This window comes from Pelophylax lessonae, assembly GCF_965119305.1.
Source record: "Pelophylax lessonae genome assembly, chromosome: 1".
Taxonomy (NCBI): Eukaryota; Metazoa; Chordata; class Amphibia; order Anura; family Ranidae; genus Pelophylax; species Pelophylax lessonae.
Window position 1 is genome coordinate 318692914 of NC_138768.1, and position 16320 is coordinate 318709233.

A 16320-nucleotide genomic window follows, 5' to 3' on the forward strand; every position below is an offset into this window, starting at 1 on the left:
TTGTTTTTTGCAAATTCTATGTTATAGTGCAGTGTTTATCAACCTTTTTTCAGTCAAGGCGCCCTTTAAAATTATAGACAATCTCAAGGCACTTAAAGTTATGGACAGTCTCGAAGCAACCCATACTAAAATGTAAAAAACTATTCTACTAGCTTTACATAATGCAGCAATGTCCACACATAAGACACCCAACGTTAAAGCTGATTTATTCTTCCAAAGCAAATACACTTTTTCAAACTGGCGCTGACAGGTATTCCAATGTTTCTCTTCTTCCTCAATTTCTCTCCATCGGTCAGCTAATGTGACCCCAGTGCTGAGGGAGAGAGGCAGAAGAGGGTCATACAATGATGCAGTGGAGGCAACAGACACGCTCCTTATCAACTGATGACGTCATTGGTTGTTAGGATGCCAGTGTCCAGAAAGTCATAATGGTGCATAATAAAAACCCATAGCTTTGTGTAACTAAAAGACAGGCTTCATCCACCTGCTAGCTTGTATACAATTTTTGAGCAATTTTTAGGCATTTTACCAAGGCACCCCTGAAGAAACCCTAAGGCACCCCAGGGTTCCTGGGCCCCCTGGATGAAAAAGGCTATTATAGAGGTTCTAAAGCCTAAACATTTTTTACCTTAATTCATTTCTTGTATCAAGGTAAAAAATATTTAGGTAGCAGTAAGCCTCCTCACCCCCTTTATATTTACCGGAGCCCTCATTCAATCCAGCCCTGTGAACATCTGTAGCAGCTCTCTCCTCTTACTTCTTGGTCTCCCAGACTTCAGGAGCCAATGTTAGTCAATTCCTGGTATGGGGCGGGGGGGGGGGGAGCCTTGGGAAGGAGCCCACATTCAATAACAAATGAAGACACATAATATTGTCAGTCAGTTATTATATGTGTAGCCAGATGCTTGGTTAAGAATGGACAGTGAGAGAAACACTGACTGCTGCTTGTAAGCAGGTATTTCCAAGAGGGTTCTGAAGTGTTAATAGTTTTCTTTTGCTGTGTTCTTGCCCTCAATTTAATTAGGTCAACCATGTTGCAAATTGTTACAATGTATAAATGGTGCACTGTGTCCTTAGGTTGACATGCTGAGCTGGTGGTTCTGAGAAGAAAGTGTTAACACTGCTGGCCAGGTTTTCACACTTTTGTTTAGAAGGGTATCACCCTCTGCTGGTCAAACCATATAAATAGGGTTAACTAAGTGCCCTGAGAGAGCTGTCGGGGGAAAAACTGCTAAAATGTAGCTGTTACTCTGCCAGAATGGATCACCCCCTTGAGGGGTGGTGGCAGCTCAGTCAGGGTTCCACTGTGGTCTGGAACCCGTGGATCTTTATGGACCTAGAACTGTCAGTCATGGACTTATTACCTTTTGTGGATTATCACTAAATCGTGGACTTTTTTTAAAAGGTTTGCTGCTACTTCTTGTGGATTTACTGCCTAAATGGACTCTTGCCTTGAAAGGATTGCTTTTTTGAACTTTGCCATCTGCCTAAAGTACAGATACTTTATTGGGTACTAGAGAGCTTTGTATAGCAAAGTGTGTGGAAGATGTCTTTGAGGGCTGTTACTTGTCATACACAACTACCTCAGTAAAGGATCTTTATTTGTTCATCTAAACTGCCTGGTCTGAAGTCTCTAAAAGAATGGCTTATCAAAAGAACAGGAGTTACAAAAAGGGGACTGAAGTTAGAGAAGATATATTACAGATAGCACAGAGTCTAATGATCAGAATGCTGCCCAGAGGAAGCTAGATTGCATTTGCTAATGATTGGATTATTTATATCACTTGCTAACACACTCTACCAACCAGGAAATGGGTGATCGTTACTCTGGTAATGAAGGAGTATTATGCTTAACCCCTTCAGTAGCAACCGGGTCCCTACATACTGGGACTGGGTCTCCTGCAGAGAGTACCTAGGGACCAAGCCTGGAGTCACAGGAGAGAGATGTAGAGCAGCCCCCAGGAGGGAGAACAAGCATAAAGTTATGGAGAAGTGAATTTCCTGTGTAGCGACATTCAGAACATTGTTACTGGGAGTGAGATGACAGGACTGCTGAGTTGGTGGAGACAAGTACATGCTCTGCAGTACTGTCTCAGAAATGCTGCACAGGGAGTGGTGTTCTCCATCAGAAGTGTGTCTGAAGTGATTAGTGTTAACAGTGTAAGAAGCTTGGCCACGGATTACAAAGAGTTAACTGCAAGTTGCTTGCTGCTCGCTTCTGGAGACCTGCCTTAGTGTTGATTTCACGTGACCACAACTCTTGCCTACAAAAACAGGCATTAGCGACTGCAGTTCCACAGTGTCCCCACTATGATGACTCAAGCCCCACTCACATCTGCTCTGTGGTACTGAACTGGTTAAGAACTGTTTCAGCAAGTGGAGGGAGCTGCTAAGCAGGAAGAGTTCAATAGACTAAATCAGGCAGCAAAGCACTGTGAGAACTGTAGTCCAGTGGAGAGATTCTACTGTCAAGACCCAGGTCTGAAACAGTGACCTCTGCTTTGTCTGGAGGTGTCTCTTCTTGCTGAGCCACCCAAGGTGATTGACAGTGCCTTGTCTAATTCCTTAGAGAGTCTTAACTTGTGTTATGTTTCCCTTGAACCCTTTGCTCCTCCCATGAGCTTCCTATTTAGGCCATGCCTTTGCACTTCCTGTTTACAAGATTATTGTGCTCTCTCCAGCCAATATCTTACTCTTGTCACTCCTGCTGCCATCCGTATCTTCACAACCACTCGTTACTGACCTTCAGATTGTTCCTTGACTATGCTTCCGCTTCCCAACCTGCAACCACTCATTACCAGCCTCTGGCTTGTTTACTGACTACACCTATGCTTGTTCCTTACCTGCTTTATCTGCTACTGGACCCCGGCTTCCTCACCTCCTGGTGGGTTGTTCCTAAGGATCGCAATCTGTAACTAACAAGCAATAAAACTCATCTCCAACATCAGGACCTCTGGTGAACATTGATTAGTGCTTAGACTCTGCACCTCAGATGAGCCTGTGTCTTTTGCCAGGGTGACCTGCTTATTTACTTATCTATCTGGTCAGTGGGAGCCTCTCTGCTGCTACATCTACTGGTCTCTGAACCTGACTCCTGACTGTGACATCTACCATGGAAATCATAAAGTTCCCTTTGGTATTAATAATGTATTCTGAATCTGAAGGGTTTTTTTTAACTACATTCTCAGTCTGCTGTTGCTTTGATTGTTGTCCTGCGAGCTGAAAAATCTATGTACAGGGTGGGGCTGAGAGTGCAAATGTCAAACAACCCAGTTTATGTTTCTTGCTTGTAGTACTGATATAAATTAACCTGTTGCTGCCCGTGTAACACATACAGTATGTACGAAGGTGGGCTTTAGAGAGTACTGTTCTGAGACGGTGTGCTCCCAGCAGAGAGATCAAGCTGTCAGAGGCATCTCTTGGTCTCCAATAATGGTTGGTAGCAGGCAGGACTGGCTCCTGATCCTGTTACCACTATGATAGCCAATTACAGTGTCACATTGCCACTGATCCTTTATGGCTAGCTGGAAGTAATGACCCTATTAACCACTTTACCACCGGAGGATTTTGCTGTCTTACGTCCAGGCCACTTTTTGCAATTCGGTGCTGTGTGACTTTAACTGACAATTGCGCGGTCTTGCGACGCCGTACCCAAATGAAATTTACGTCCTTTTTTTCCCACAAACAGAGCTTTCTTTTTGTGGTATTTGATCACCTCTGCGATTTTTACTTTTTGCGCTATAAACAAAAAAATAGCGTTTATTTTGAAAAAATAACAATATTTTTAACATTTTTTTTATACGAAATTCCCCCCCCCCCCCCAAAATGTAAAAATCAAAAATTTTTTAAAATTTTTGGCCAATTTGTTTTCTGCTACCTATGTTTGGTAAAAAAAATCACAATAATCGTATTTTGATTGGTTTGCGCAAAAGTTATTGCATTTACTAACAAAGGGAAAGATTTCTGTCATTTTTGGTGGTTTTTTTTTAACGCGTAATGGCGGCGATCTGCGATTTTTTTTTGCGGGACTGCAACATTGCGGCGGACAGATCGGACCTTTGACTGACATTTTTGACACTTTTGGGGGTACCAGTGACATTACTGCAGTAATCAGTGCTATATATATGCACTGTTACTGTAAAAATGACACTGGCAGGGAAGGGGTTAATTTTATTGGAGAGGGAGGGGTTAATGTATGCCTGGTGCTTACTAACGTGTGGGGGGGGAGGTGACTGAGTGAGTCAGGGACAGATCGCATGTTCAACTATGTTGAACCATGCTATCTGTCCCTGCCTGTCACTTAGGAGATCCGCCCGCTCTGTTTACACAAGCGGGCGGATCTCCAAACTAGATTCCCCGATGATCGGGGAAGAGCGGCGGCGATCGCCGCCGCTCCTCCCCCGGCCCGACTCCCGCTGTGACCGAACACAGCGGGAGCGAGCCTCCGGCGGCGTAGGTCTACGTCGCTGGACGATAACGAGCCACATTGCTGCAGTAGCAGCAATGTGAGCGGAGCTAAAGTGGTTAAAGTGATACTCTAAATCTAACCTAATTCTTGCAGCACTGTTATGTGGTCACATGATCATATTTCCCTGTTCTTTGCCATCTGCAGAAAAAGATCCTAGGGAGGAGCTTCTATTACTCTACAGATGTATACTCTGTACAGTGTGAGTCTGTCTGGTCAACCCTAATTGGTGCCCTGCCTGTCACATGACTAAGAAATACTGTTTCAGAAGAGCAGATAAAATTTGATTATAAATATCAAATAACTGTATTATAGCTCCCAATAAACTTTGAACCTTTGAACATCAAATGTGTAATTTTTTTTTTTGCAATAAAGTCAGAGATGACTGACACTAACTTTCACTTTGTTCAGATAACATCTGCATCCAAGGCTCTTTGTTTACTTTACAGGTATTAGCAATTACATTGGATATATATAATAAAAAGCTTTTTTGTGTGTTTCTTGTTGAATGTAATCAATCAGTATACAATATCCCACCCCATAGTGTTTAGCAGTATAAGGACATGGAGGAGGGAGGGAGGGTAGTGTACAGGTAAGAACAATGAAGGAAATAAGGAGCTTAGAAGGGAACTGAAATTAAACATGCTCCATAGAAGACACTAGCTGGTCTACACAATATCAAACTGCAGTGGGAACACAGGGAGTATGGGAGGAACAGCTGAAGGCAGGATCAACCACATGTTTTTCACTCTACACAAAATAAATGCTCTATTAAAATAGCATATAATACGATTTTTTTCATTGCCTGGATTTAATGACAATTTAAAGGGACACTAAGGCTGGGCAGGAAGAAATTAGGTTATTGTGATTATAGATCCAAACAGTAATGAGTAGCCTATTGTGATAAGAGTCCTAAGCAATGCTATACTGTATATGTGTACGGTCAGCTTTAGTTAGCATGTGTCAGCCTATATCTATCAATGAGCTTCAATCAACAGTTAAAAACTGTGTTGAATGTGTATTGTAAGAAATACTGTACCCTCTACAATAAATCACAAAACATTTTATGAATCAGCCTGATGATTTGTGATTTTTATATTAGGAGAAAATGCTGATAATTACCAATATCCTTAAAATTTATAGGTTCAGCCTGCTAAAAAGTGGCATTTGTTTTATTGCTAGTCTAGTGTTATCTTAAATAGGGATGATCGAACAGTTCGGGTCGACCATCGGTTCGACCCGAACATTGACTGTTCGAAATTCGGCAACCAGAACCGACCAAAATGCAATGGGACAGGAACTGGGCTTTAAAAGCCTGTGATTGGACCAGAACCATCAGTAAAAGCCAATTGAGGGGGCAGGAGAATGCTAGGAATGTGATTGGAGTGACTAGGGGGTCCAGAGGCCAATCATTAGGGAATACGTCCCTCAGTATATAAGATAGCCCCGCCAAATCTCTAGCATTGTAATACAGGGACGTGGAAGAGAGTGGAATCAGTTCTGTTACTTCTGCTTCAAAGTGTCATTTAGCAATTATTAGAGGAAAGGGATATCTAGTGTAGTTAGGGTACTATTTTCCACTATAGTTAGATTTAATAATCTAGTTTCTGTAGGGAAAGTGTTAAGTGCCAGGGGACCATAGTGTAGTGTAGGGTTAACTGACTCTGACTGCTATGGCAGGGTGACAAAACCCTTCCATGTCAGGGTGACCGCTATAGAGAAAAGATTGTTTCTCTTAGAACACTTACAGAACAGGATGGTGGCTTCACCCCTGTCACCTGCTTTTTGTTGCAGGCATTTATAGGGCTTTTTTGAGGACATGTTTGGAGTCAGGCATGTCATCAGAACTTATGTGTAGGGGTATATATACACACACACATGTATGTATATATACACATACACATATATAGGTGTGAAAGTAGCAGAACCCTATGCTTGCGCTAATGAAATAATTAACAGGCATATGGCTTCTCTGCTATAACACCTATATATGTGTATGTGTATAAATACATATAAGTGTGTGTGTATATATACCCCTATACAGAAGTTCAGATGTTATGCCTGCCTCCAAAGACCCCCAAAAAATGGCCAAAAAAAAACGCCTGCAACAACACACCTGGGCGTTTTTTTTTTTTTGGCGCAGGCATTTTTTTGGGCATTTTTTGGGCATCTTTGGAGGCAGGCATAACATCTGAACTTCTGTATAGGGGTATATATACACACACACTTATATGTATTTATACACATACACACATATAGGTGTGTTAGCAGAGAAGCCATATGCCTGTTAATTATTTCATTAGCGCAAGCATAGGTTTCTGCTACTTTCACACCTATATATGTGTATGTGTATATATACATACATGTGTGTGTGTGTACATATACCCCTACACAGAAGTTCTGATGTTATGCCTGCCTCCAAACATGTCCTCAAAAAAGCCCTATAAATGCCTGCAACAAAAAGCCTGGTGTAAAAGTATCAAAGCTACTAACCTGTTCTATATTAATTCTAATGCAAACAAACTTTTTTTTCTGGTTCTGGACATGCTACAGAGCTGAAACTTCACAGGTACACCTTTTAGACCCCCCCCCCCCCCCCCAGACACTAAATCCAAAGAAATCTCATTTTTTTTTCAATAATTTTTTCAATAATTGTCTCTCTATCAAAAAATTACAATTTTTAAGAACTTTTTTTTTGTGTGATTAATAGTCCCTGGGGCATGACCCAGAACCCTAGGCATTTTTATGGGCATTTATTGGGTTTTAGGGCTTCAAAATTGTGTTTTTTGATTACCGAAGTTCGGGTCCCATTGATTTCAATGGGGTTCTGAAATCCGGGCCAAACTTTCGGGAAGTTTGAGTGTTCTGGTCGAACCGAACTTTTGAAAAGTTCGATCATCCCTAATCTTAAACACTCCAGCACCCAGATGTTCTATCATAGGCCCTAGTTCCTTTCCTGCACATCATAGAGTTCTGAGTCCTAGCACTAGTCCCAAAACAAGGTAATCTGACACAAGAGAAGATGTTAAATTGCACCCACACTGCTGAGATGAACTGTTCTTCACAATTACATGTAAAGTGACTAGGTGGGCATAGAATGCAGAAATGACAACTACTATTCACCAGCCCTAAGGTCATCTACAATTTACATATACAACTAATATGTGAATGAAGGCCAAAACCAGACTGTCAAACTTTCAGCCCAAAGCACTGCGTCATTGCTGAAGTCACAGAACAGGACCGATGTCACACTGATGGAGCCACACCTCTGATTACATGAGAAAGCTGCTTTCCCAGTGCTACATCCCAATCTGACAGCCAGCTCCTGCAGAGCTCCAGAGACTGATAGCTTGTGCTGAGCTGAGTGCCCCTCCTACCCCTGTCTGTTCTGGTTACCACTTCTCCTGTTGCATCTGTTTTGCATTGCTATAAATGAATAATAAAGGCCCCTCATACTGCCAGAAGCAACATATGTGAAGGCCCTAGAATCTGATTATACAGGTTCCAACCTATGATAAATACAAGAGATATAGCAGTCAACTTAATGATGTAAATATCTAGCATCTACACAAACTGAAATATAATTTTTCCCATGGACTGGACTTATAAAATAGTGGCATATTTTCCTACATAGCCATTATTTCTCAGACTCACTAAACATGGGAAAAGCATGTATTTGCTCATAGATAGCACCAAGAAAATTCCAAAAACTCACTGCAAAATATGTTGTGTTGCTATTTGTTGCTTTAGTTAATTGATCATTTCTATTAGTAAAGGGTGTAACTTTTGTGTCTAAGGTGTTCTTTTCTTTTTTTTGCAAGTATTAGATATGATTTTAAAATGCACATTTAACTACTCAGTAATGAATCTGTAAGCAATTAAACCTTCTTAAGGAATCGTGTATTCCTGTAAATAGAAAAGTACAACTGAGAAAGGTATAATTGCAGATTTCAGGGATCTTATGTTGCAAATGGAAACCAGAAGCTACAAGCCGTAGACTGTAGAAAACTGCCTATTTATTTGTAGGTTTTATCACTGGTTTTCACAGTGAAAACATTCCTAGTGTCTGGAATAAATTGCAGAGGGGTTATGTTTTGTACAAATGAAGAGATAAAAATAAAATTAACATACCAGTTAAAAATATAGTGATTTCATTGCTTCTGGTAGATTGATAACTGACTTCCCAAAATTCACAGGCATAACTTCCAACATTTGGATAATCCAGACTTTGGATTCTATGCATATATGTGTTATCAGTAGTGATATACTTTGAGTCCTTATAAAAAGAGAAGTGTTTTTTCTCATAGCCATCAAAGGTATTACACTTCAGAGTCACAGCTTCTCCTCTTACATACACTTTGTACTCAGTTGACACAGTGAGGACTGGATGTGAAACTGTAGAATCACCTACAAAAGAGGATTATTAGTAGTTAATTAATTTGAAAATCACATTCCCATAGCTGTAATGCAACACTGTTTCATGAAACTTAGCAAGAAAGTGTTTTTTTTTATTTAATTTTAAATCATATTTATTGAGTTTCAAGAAACATACAGTAACAAAACATGGCAATATAATGAGTACACAATTTACAATGTATCAGGTAAGAATTACAATAATGAGAAGAGCATTGAAAAGTCCATCCAGGAGGTGAAGGTCTTATCCACCCTAGAGTGATCCAGGAGCCCCTCACTGGTCTCTCACAATGGCCAGGGGGACTTACTGTGGTGGAATTGGGGAAGATAGACCTTACCGCTTAGAGGCAAGTAGTTGAGCTTTATCTCCTGTTTAATATGAGTACTATTTCTTAACGGTACCCATGGTACACATATAACTAATATTAGGAAGAGAGTAAAGATAAAGGAACAACAGGGTTGGGTGGTTGGGATACAGCATTTATAGATATTGAATGTGTTGTCCAGGGGTAAGAGGTATGCGGATGGTAGGTTGAGCATCATTAGCCAGTGCTATGTTGTAGGTAGAGCTTACTTTCCAACAAGCAGGTTGAGGGCTATAAGTGTATGAGCGAGGGCATTATGCGTGGTTGTTAGTAATCAAGGATCAGAAGGTGGAGTAGGAGGTGTGTGAGATCCACGGTGTCCATGCGGATAGGAAATCCTTGAGACTGTCATTTTTGTGAGCGTATAGGCGCGTTCCAGGGAGCAAGTAAGGTTTAAGTCTGAGATTATGTCAGATATAGAAAAAGGGGCTATCTCTACAAATTTTTAACAGATATAAAGCACCACGTCCCTAAAAAGTATTATAACGTGAAAGATTCATTGGGGGTGCCACAAGGGGGGACTTTTCAATTGGGGTGCTTAAGTATTCCTTAATATATAGAGTAAGACTAGAGAGAATTTATTTTTAGTAAAAAAACATGAAAAAGATTTTATTCTGAAACAACAGTAAAAAGTATACTGTAATTATAAGGATTACAATATACTGTACAAAACTGAATTGTGTTAAAAACATATACAGTAAACAGCCATACAGTATCATACAAATATATATATATACTCTCCTAACACAAGGGTAGATGGTATATATACTTTATACCCAGTTGCATCCACAATGGATGGTCTTTGTGCAGGAGGCGTAGTGGCCCACAGCCATTAACCCAACATGTTTCGCGGCACTACCGCCGCTTCTTCAGGGGTATCTTTGAGGGTGTCACATAGATATATTTGTCATGAAAATAACGACTTAAGTGGAAAAAAAAAATGAAAATAAAAAAGAAAAAAGAGAAATCAATACAAAATCATTTATAGTGACTTATGCAGTTAATGATATAATATTACAACATATAGAGGTCATAACTATAGTAAACAGATATTGCATGGTGTCCATGATAGAGAGGCAGCAAAAATAATACACATCGTCATACCTGTTGAACATGCATTAGAGCACGCTGCAATGGGAAATACGACCACAAGGCTTAGGGGGAAACCCCCGGGGGGCGAACACGGGAGACCGACCACAAATAGGGCACAAAAAGTACTGCTGAAGAAAGATGAGGTCTGGAAATTCAAAGTAAAAAGGATATATTTTCAGTTCCATATACATCCATCTGGAGTCTCACCTGACAAGGGGAAAGGGAAATGGCATCTGATAATGTCAGATTGAGCCAAAGCCCTTGGAACTAAAATATTCAAAAAAGAAGAGAAGACTGAAGAGATAACTCTTACCTCAATATTGCCCAGCCATGAAAAAAGAGACGGGGACTGGGTGAGATGATGTTGCTATGTGTGGTAGATCAAAAATAAAGGATCCACAAGAGTGCTTCCTAAAAAAAGGGCAGAAATACAATAGTATATATATATAGTATATATCAACCAATGGGGTTAATGTGAGGTGTTCAATCAATATATGTATCGTATCACCAAAAGAGTAAAGCTGGTGAATTTGACCCTAGGGTCAACACCTCTTAAGTCAATATATATAAATATGTGAGCGTTGCCCAATGGCACATACAACTAAGAATCCATAAGTACATTGAATAATAGACCATAGGGGAGATCAATAGTGAAGTAAGGTATGTGCGATAAATGTACATAGTCAATGAGGAAATGAGCTTAGTTTCCCCCTAAGCCTTGTGGTCGTATTTCCCATTGCAGCGTGCTCTAATGCATGTTCAACAGGTATGACGATGTGTATTATTTTTGCTGCCTCTCTATCATGGACACCATGCAATATCTGTTTACTATAGTTATGACCTCTATATGTTGTAATATTATATCATTAACTGCATAAGTCACTATAAATGATTTTGTATTGATTTCTCTTTTTTCTTTTTTATTTTCATTTTTTTTTTCCACTTAAGTCGTTATTTTCATGACAAATATATCTATGTGACACCCTCAAAGATACCCCTGAAGAAGCGGCGGTAGTGCCGCGAAACATGTTGGGTTAATGGCTGTGGGCCACTACGCCTCCTGCACAAAGACCATCCATTGTGGATGCAACTGGGTATAAAGTATATATACCATCTACCCTTGTGTTAGGAGAGTATATATATATATTTGTATGATACTGTATGGCTGTTTACTGTATATGTTTTTAACACAATTCAGTTTTGTACAGTATATTGTAATCCTTATAATTACAGTATACTTTTTACTGTTGTTTCAGAATAAAATCTTTTTCATGTTTTTTTACTAAAAATAAATTCTCTCTAGTCTTACTCTATATATTAAGGAATACTTAAGCACCCCAATTGAAAAGTCCCCCCTTGTGGCACCCCCAATGAATCTTTCATGAGATTATGTCAGAGACATTAGGGGTCAGTTAACGATTTTCAATTTCTTGCTAGAAAGTGTTTTTCTAAAAACGTATTTATACGTAGCCGTGGTCCACAACACTGCTTTGTTTTGACAGCAGGGACTGGGCTACTATCATTGCTGCTGCCCTGCGCTTCCTCTCCTCCTCTTAAACTGTTAAGGACTGGAGCAGCAGTGGGCAGAGAATGACACCACTGGCCATCTGCAGGACTATATGGAACCATAGAGGGAGCTAGAGGAAAGCTCTGCTCACCCCTGAGATCACAGAGAAAAAAGAAAACTGAGCTGCTGTGGACTGTGGGAAGGATGAGCCTGCTGGTAGCAACTATGACTTGTGGGAGATGTAGTCCCAGACAAATTGAGCCTGTATTATAGATTAGTTATGGGACTGCATATCCCAGCATTAATAGAGCTCTGTAAAAAGCAAAAAAAAGGTGTGTTCCCTGGTTTAAAGCAGATGTGGGAGACAGACTGTGCTGCAAGCTGTTAGTAGAAAGTTTTGTCACCGCATCAGGGACGCAGAGAGGTAGAGTAGCAGGCATCTCCTGGTACATGAGAATGCCACTGTCTCTTAACAGTGCTGCCTTCTAATCATTGAGAGAACACCACTGTTGCTGACTGATGCTGATGCCTGATCATTGGGGAGATTGTTACTGCCACCAACTTTGCTGAGCAACCAAAGGAGAACAGAGGGAGACCAGCTTTCACCCTTAGGAGTTGGTGAGAGATCCCTAACCAAACCCTACTTCACCCCATTAAAGAGGAACGGTATTGACTGCTTGAGACACAGTTTACGTGCCTATAACTGGGTTTGGAAGAACTTATTTTTAGCACTCCAATGCTGGATCTGGGCCTCAACATGATGGGCAGTATGGAAAGAGTTTAATACAGACTGAGAGACCTTTATTGTAGAAAACCAGAATAAATGGTATGCCGTAGGGATCTTCTTAAGGTGCATAAACAGCCCAATACCTAGGGAGCACCCAACCCAGAAATTCTAAATTCAAAGTTGACTAACTCCGTGTGGTAACTCCATGTGGTATACTTCTCATCACATTTGATTATCTTCAATACATACTTGCTTTTATATCTATGGTGGCTTTGTATATGCCCATTTTCATGTAATTCTGGAGTTTTATATATTCTTTAATGTACAGATAAATAATTTTGATAGTTTGCTATATACTTGCATTTTTTGCGAAGTAAATTGATATACTCAAGATACACCATTTAACACTCATATATACTCTCCTTCTCTTCTCTTCCCCTCTCCCTTTTCCTTTGATCAGTCTTTTAATGTAACACTGCCCCTTAGGTAGGACCCTCCTTAGTATAGAGTTTGGGGGTCATTCTTTTCTACCACTAACTTACTACCAACTGTATTCCATAATTGCTACTATTTAGATATTTGTTTGCCAACTGTGTATTCTATTTGCTACTCTTTTTATACACTTTTATACACTGATCAGCCATAACATTATCACCACTAACAGGTAAAGTGAATAACATTGCTTATCTCATGAAAATGGCCCCTGAAAGTGTGTAGGATATTTTAGGCAGCAAGTAACTGGGCGACAAGGACTTGGTCAGAGCATCTCAAACTTCAGCTCTTGCCGGATGTTTCCAGTCTGCAGTGGTCAGGACCTCCAAAAAGTGGTCTAAAGAAGGAAAACTGGCCAACCAGTGACAGGGTGATGGGCGGCCAAGGCTCATTGATGCACATGAGAATTGAGGGCTGGCCCATGTAGTCCAAGTGACGGGAGTAACTTTGGTTGGGGGGCCCGTGGAACACAGCTTACCTTAAAGAGGTTGGGAAATCCCTCTCTCAGCCCCCTAGGCCCCTCTTATGTGTTAGTCACCCTATGTCTATTAGGGACAAAGGGTGACCAAGAAGCCCAGTCTGGCCTGCCCAAACCAGACTTCCACAGACTGATTGACTATGGGAGCTACATGCGCCCTGCCGGGACAAACTTACAAACTATGTGGAACTTTGTCAAGGAGGCTGCCAGGATGGATTGACTCTTTGTGCCTGTGTTTGAATAAACAGTTCTTATTCTGGTTGGCTCCAAAACTGGTATTGCCTAGTTATTGGGCCAGATTCATGGGTCTCATGTTCTAGAGTTTAGGAAGCAGCTTCTTGGCGAAGATACCTAGTCAGGGTGTCCGGAGCCTGTTACATTGGTGGCAAGCGGTGGGATGCTTCCTGCAGTCTGGGAAATCCAAACCGCCGTAAGGATCCAGGGCCTGGATAGCAGGAGAGGAGAGGTAGAGAGACCAGCCTCCATGGAAGAGGAATTCGGAAAGAGGTTGCGAGAGATGCGGATACAGCACAGGGGACCAGTGTCAGAGCAGGTCCTGCTAGGATGGAATGATTCAATCCGCTCTGGGAGGAAGCGCTAGCTCGTGAGCAGTGACACCATGTAACGCTCCGGCGTTTGTTTAGTGAACTGGATTTGCAGCTGCAGAATTTCCACTCAGTAGTCGTGTAGAGATGTGTTGAATTACCATATCCAACTCTCCAGACTCATCATTGTGGCCCAGCCTGCCTCAGCATGCAAATATACAGACACTCAGATAAGATGTTCCTGGAGTGATAGGTTGTATACGATAGTATAAAGGTGATGTGCTGAAAGGACAGGCGTGAGTAGTGATAGCAATGATAGGCACTCAATAGTAATGTTCAGGAGTGTTAGCAGATGGTGATAGATAGTATGCAGATAGGTTAGCAATCATGTACAAATAACAGGTGGTAGGGGACAGCAGATGAAGTGTACAGGAATTGCTAACTCAGTGCAAGGATATAGATGGTAGTAGACTCAAGAGCTAGCAATCTATGTAACAGTGCAGATGATAGAAATAGTAATGCATAGATAGCAACAGTCTTTAGTATGCAAGAGTAGATAGTGTAAGTTGATAGGAAGGAATCCCCTGTGGGGTACTTATCACTAGTTGGTTTAGAGAGATGAGGGGTCCGGTAATGAGATAAGGATCAGGTAGCGAGATACAGGATCAGGTAGCGAGATACAGGATCAGTAGCGAGATACAGGATCAAGTAGCAAGACTCCGGTCTATCCAGATACTGGGGAAATAGCTGGAGGCTTCGGCAGCGTCAGACAAGGCTGTATAACAAGCGGTTTGCACGAACACCTTGTGAGTGAAAGCCGGCGATTGAAATAGCCGCTCAGAGCAGCGCCTAGTGATGACGTCATGAGAGTTAAAGGGACAGGTAGCTATATGCAGAAGAAATGGGCTGGAAGGGTACCGAAGGTACCAGAATCTTACAGTACCCCCCCCTTAAGACCGGCTCCGGAAGGCCTATAGCGCTGGTCTCTCCGGGTATTTGGAGTGGAACCTTCGTATAAGCCTGGGAGCGTGAACGTCAGAAGTATCCAACCAGGTGTCGTCTTGGGGTCCATAGTTTTTCCATCTTATGAGATATTGGAGTTTCCCTCTGTGGATACGAGAATCCAAAATCTCCTTAATCTCAAATTCTTCTCCGCCCTCAACTTGTACTGGAGGTGGAGGCGAGATGGTAGGTCTTATTCCTTGGTTGGGAACATGTGGTTTCAGTAGCGACACGTGAAAGATAGGGTGTATTTTAAGATCTGCCAGTAAGGTGAGTTGAACTGCAGCTCTCCCAATGAGCTTCCTAATTGGGAAAGGTCCTAGAAACAAAGGCCCAAGCTTTTTACTGGGGATCTTTAACCTTAAGTTTTTCGTAGATAGCCAAACGAGATCCCCAATAGCATATTGAGGAGAAGGTCTTCTACGGAGGTCGTAGTACCTTTTTTGTTGGCTATGAGCATGTGAGATGGTGGTGTTAAGTAAACCCAGAGAGTCTTTTATTTGGGTAAGATAGTCAGAGGCTACTGGGTTACTTGATGGCAGGATGCGTGGTGGAAGAAGTGTGGGATGAAACCCATAGTTTAGGTAGAATGGACTTTGCTTAGTAGTACTGTGGGTTGCGTTATTGTAAGCAAATTCTGCCAGAGGGAGGAGGTCCACCCAATCATCCTGTAGGTATGAGGTGTAGCAACGCAAATATTGTTCAATGCACTGGTTGACTCTTTCAGTTTGTCCATTGGTCTGAGGGTGGTAGGGAGAAGTAAGTTTTCGCTCAATTCGTAGTATATGACATAGAGCTTGCCAAAACTTGGAGATGAACTGTGAACCTCGGTCAGATAAAAGAGTCTTTGGAATTCCATGTAGCTTGAACACATGTTTCACTAGTAATTCCGCTGTTTGCTTAGATGAAGGTAGTCTGCGAATAGAAATGAAATGTGCCATCTTTGTCAGATGGTCCACTGACACTAGAATGGTAGTAAATCCTTTGGAAGGTGGTAATTCTACTATAAAGTCTAAGGACACAACTTCCCATGGAACTTTGGGTATTGGTAGACTGCAAAGTAGACCAGATGGTTTTGTAGTGTCAATTTTGGACCTTGCACAGATGTCACATGAGGAAACAAATCTTTGTACAGACGTCTTCATATCAGGCCACCAAAATTGCCTGGTGAGCAAATTGAATGTCTTAGTCATACCCATATGTCCTGCCATAGGTACGTCATGTGATAATTCCA

The 16320-nt window shown here is 41.4% G+C and overlaps 1 protein-coding gene across 1 annotated transcript in view; it reads right to left on the minus strand.

Annotated features, from left to right (window-relative positions):
• The window catches only part of LOC309544931 (uncharacterized protein), an 83213-nt gene that overhangs the window by 41574 nt on the left and 25319 nt on the right, over positions 1-16320 (minus strand). Inside the window, exon 4 of the mRNA XM_082243936.1 lies at positions 8597-8872. Within this exon, the coding sequence (XP_082100062.1) occupies positions 8597-8872 (276 nt within the window). The remainder of the gene's footprint in view (positions 1-8596; positions 8873-16320) is intronic.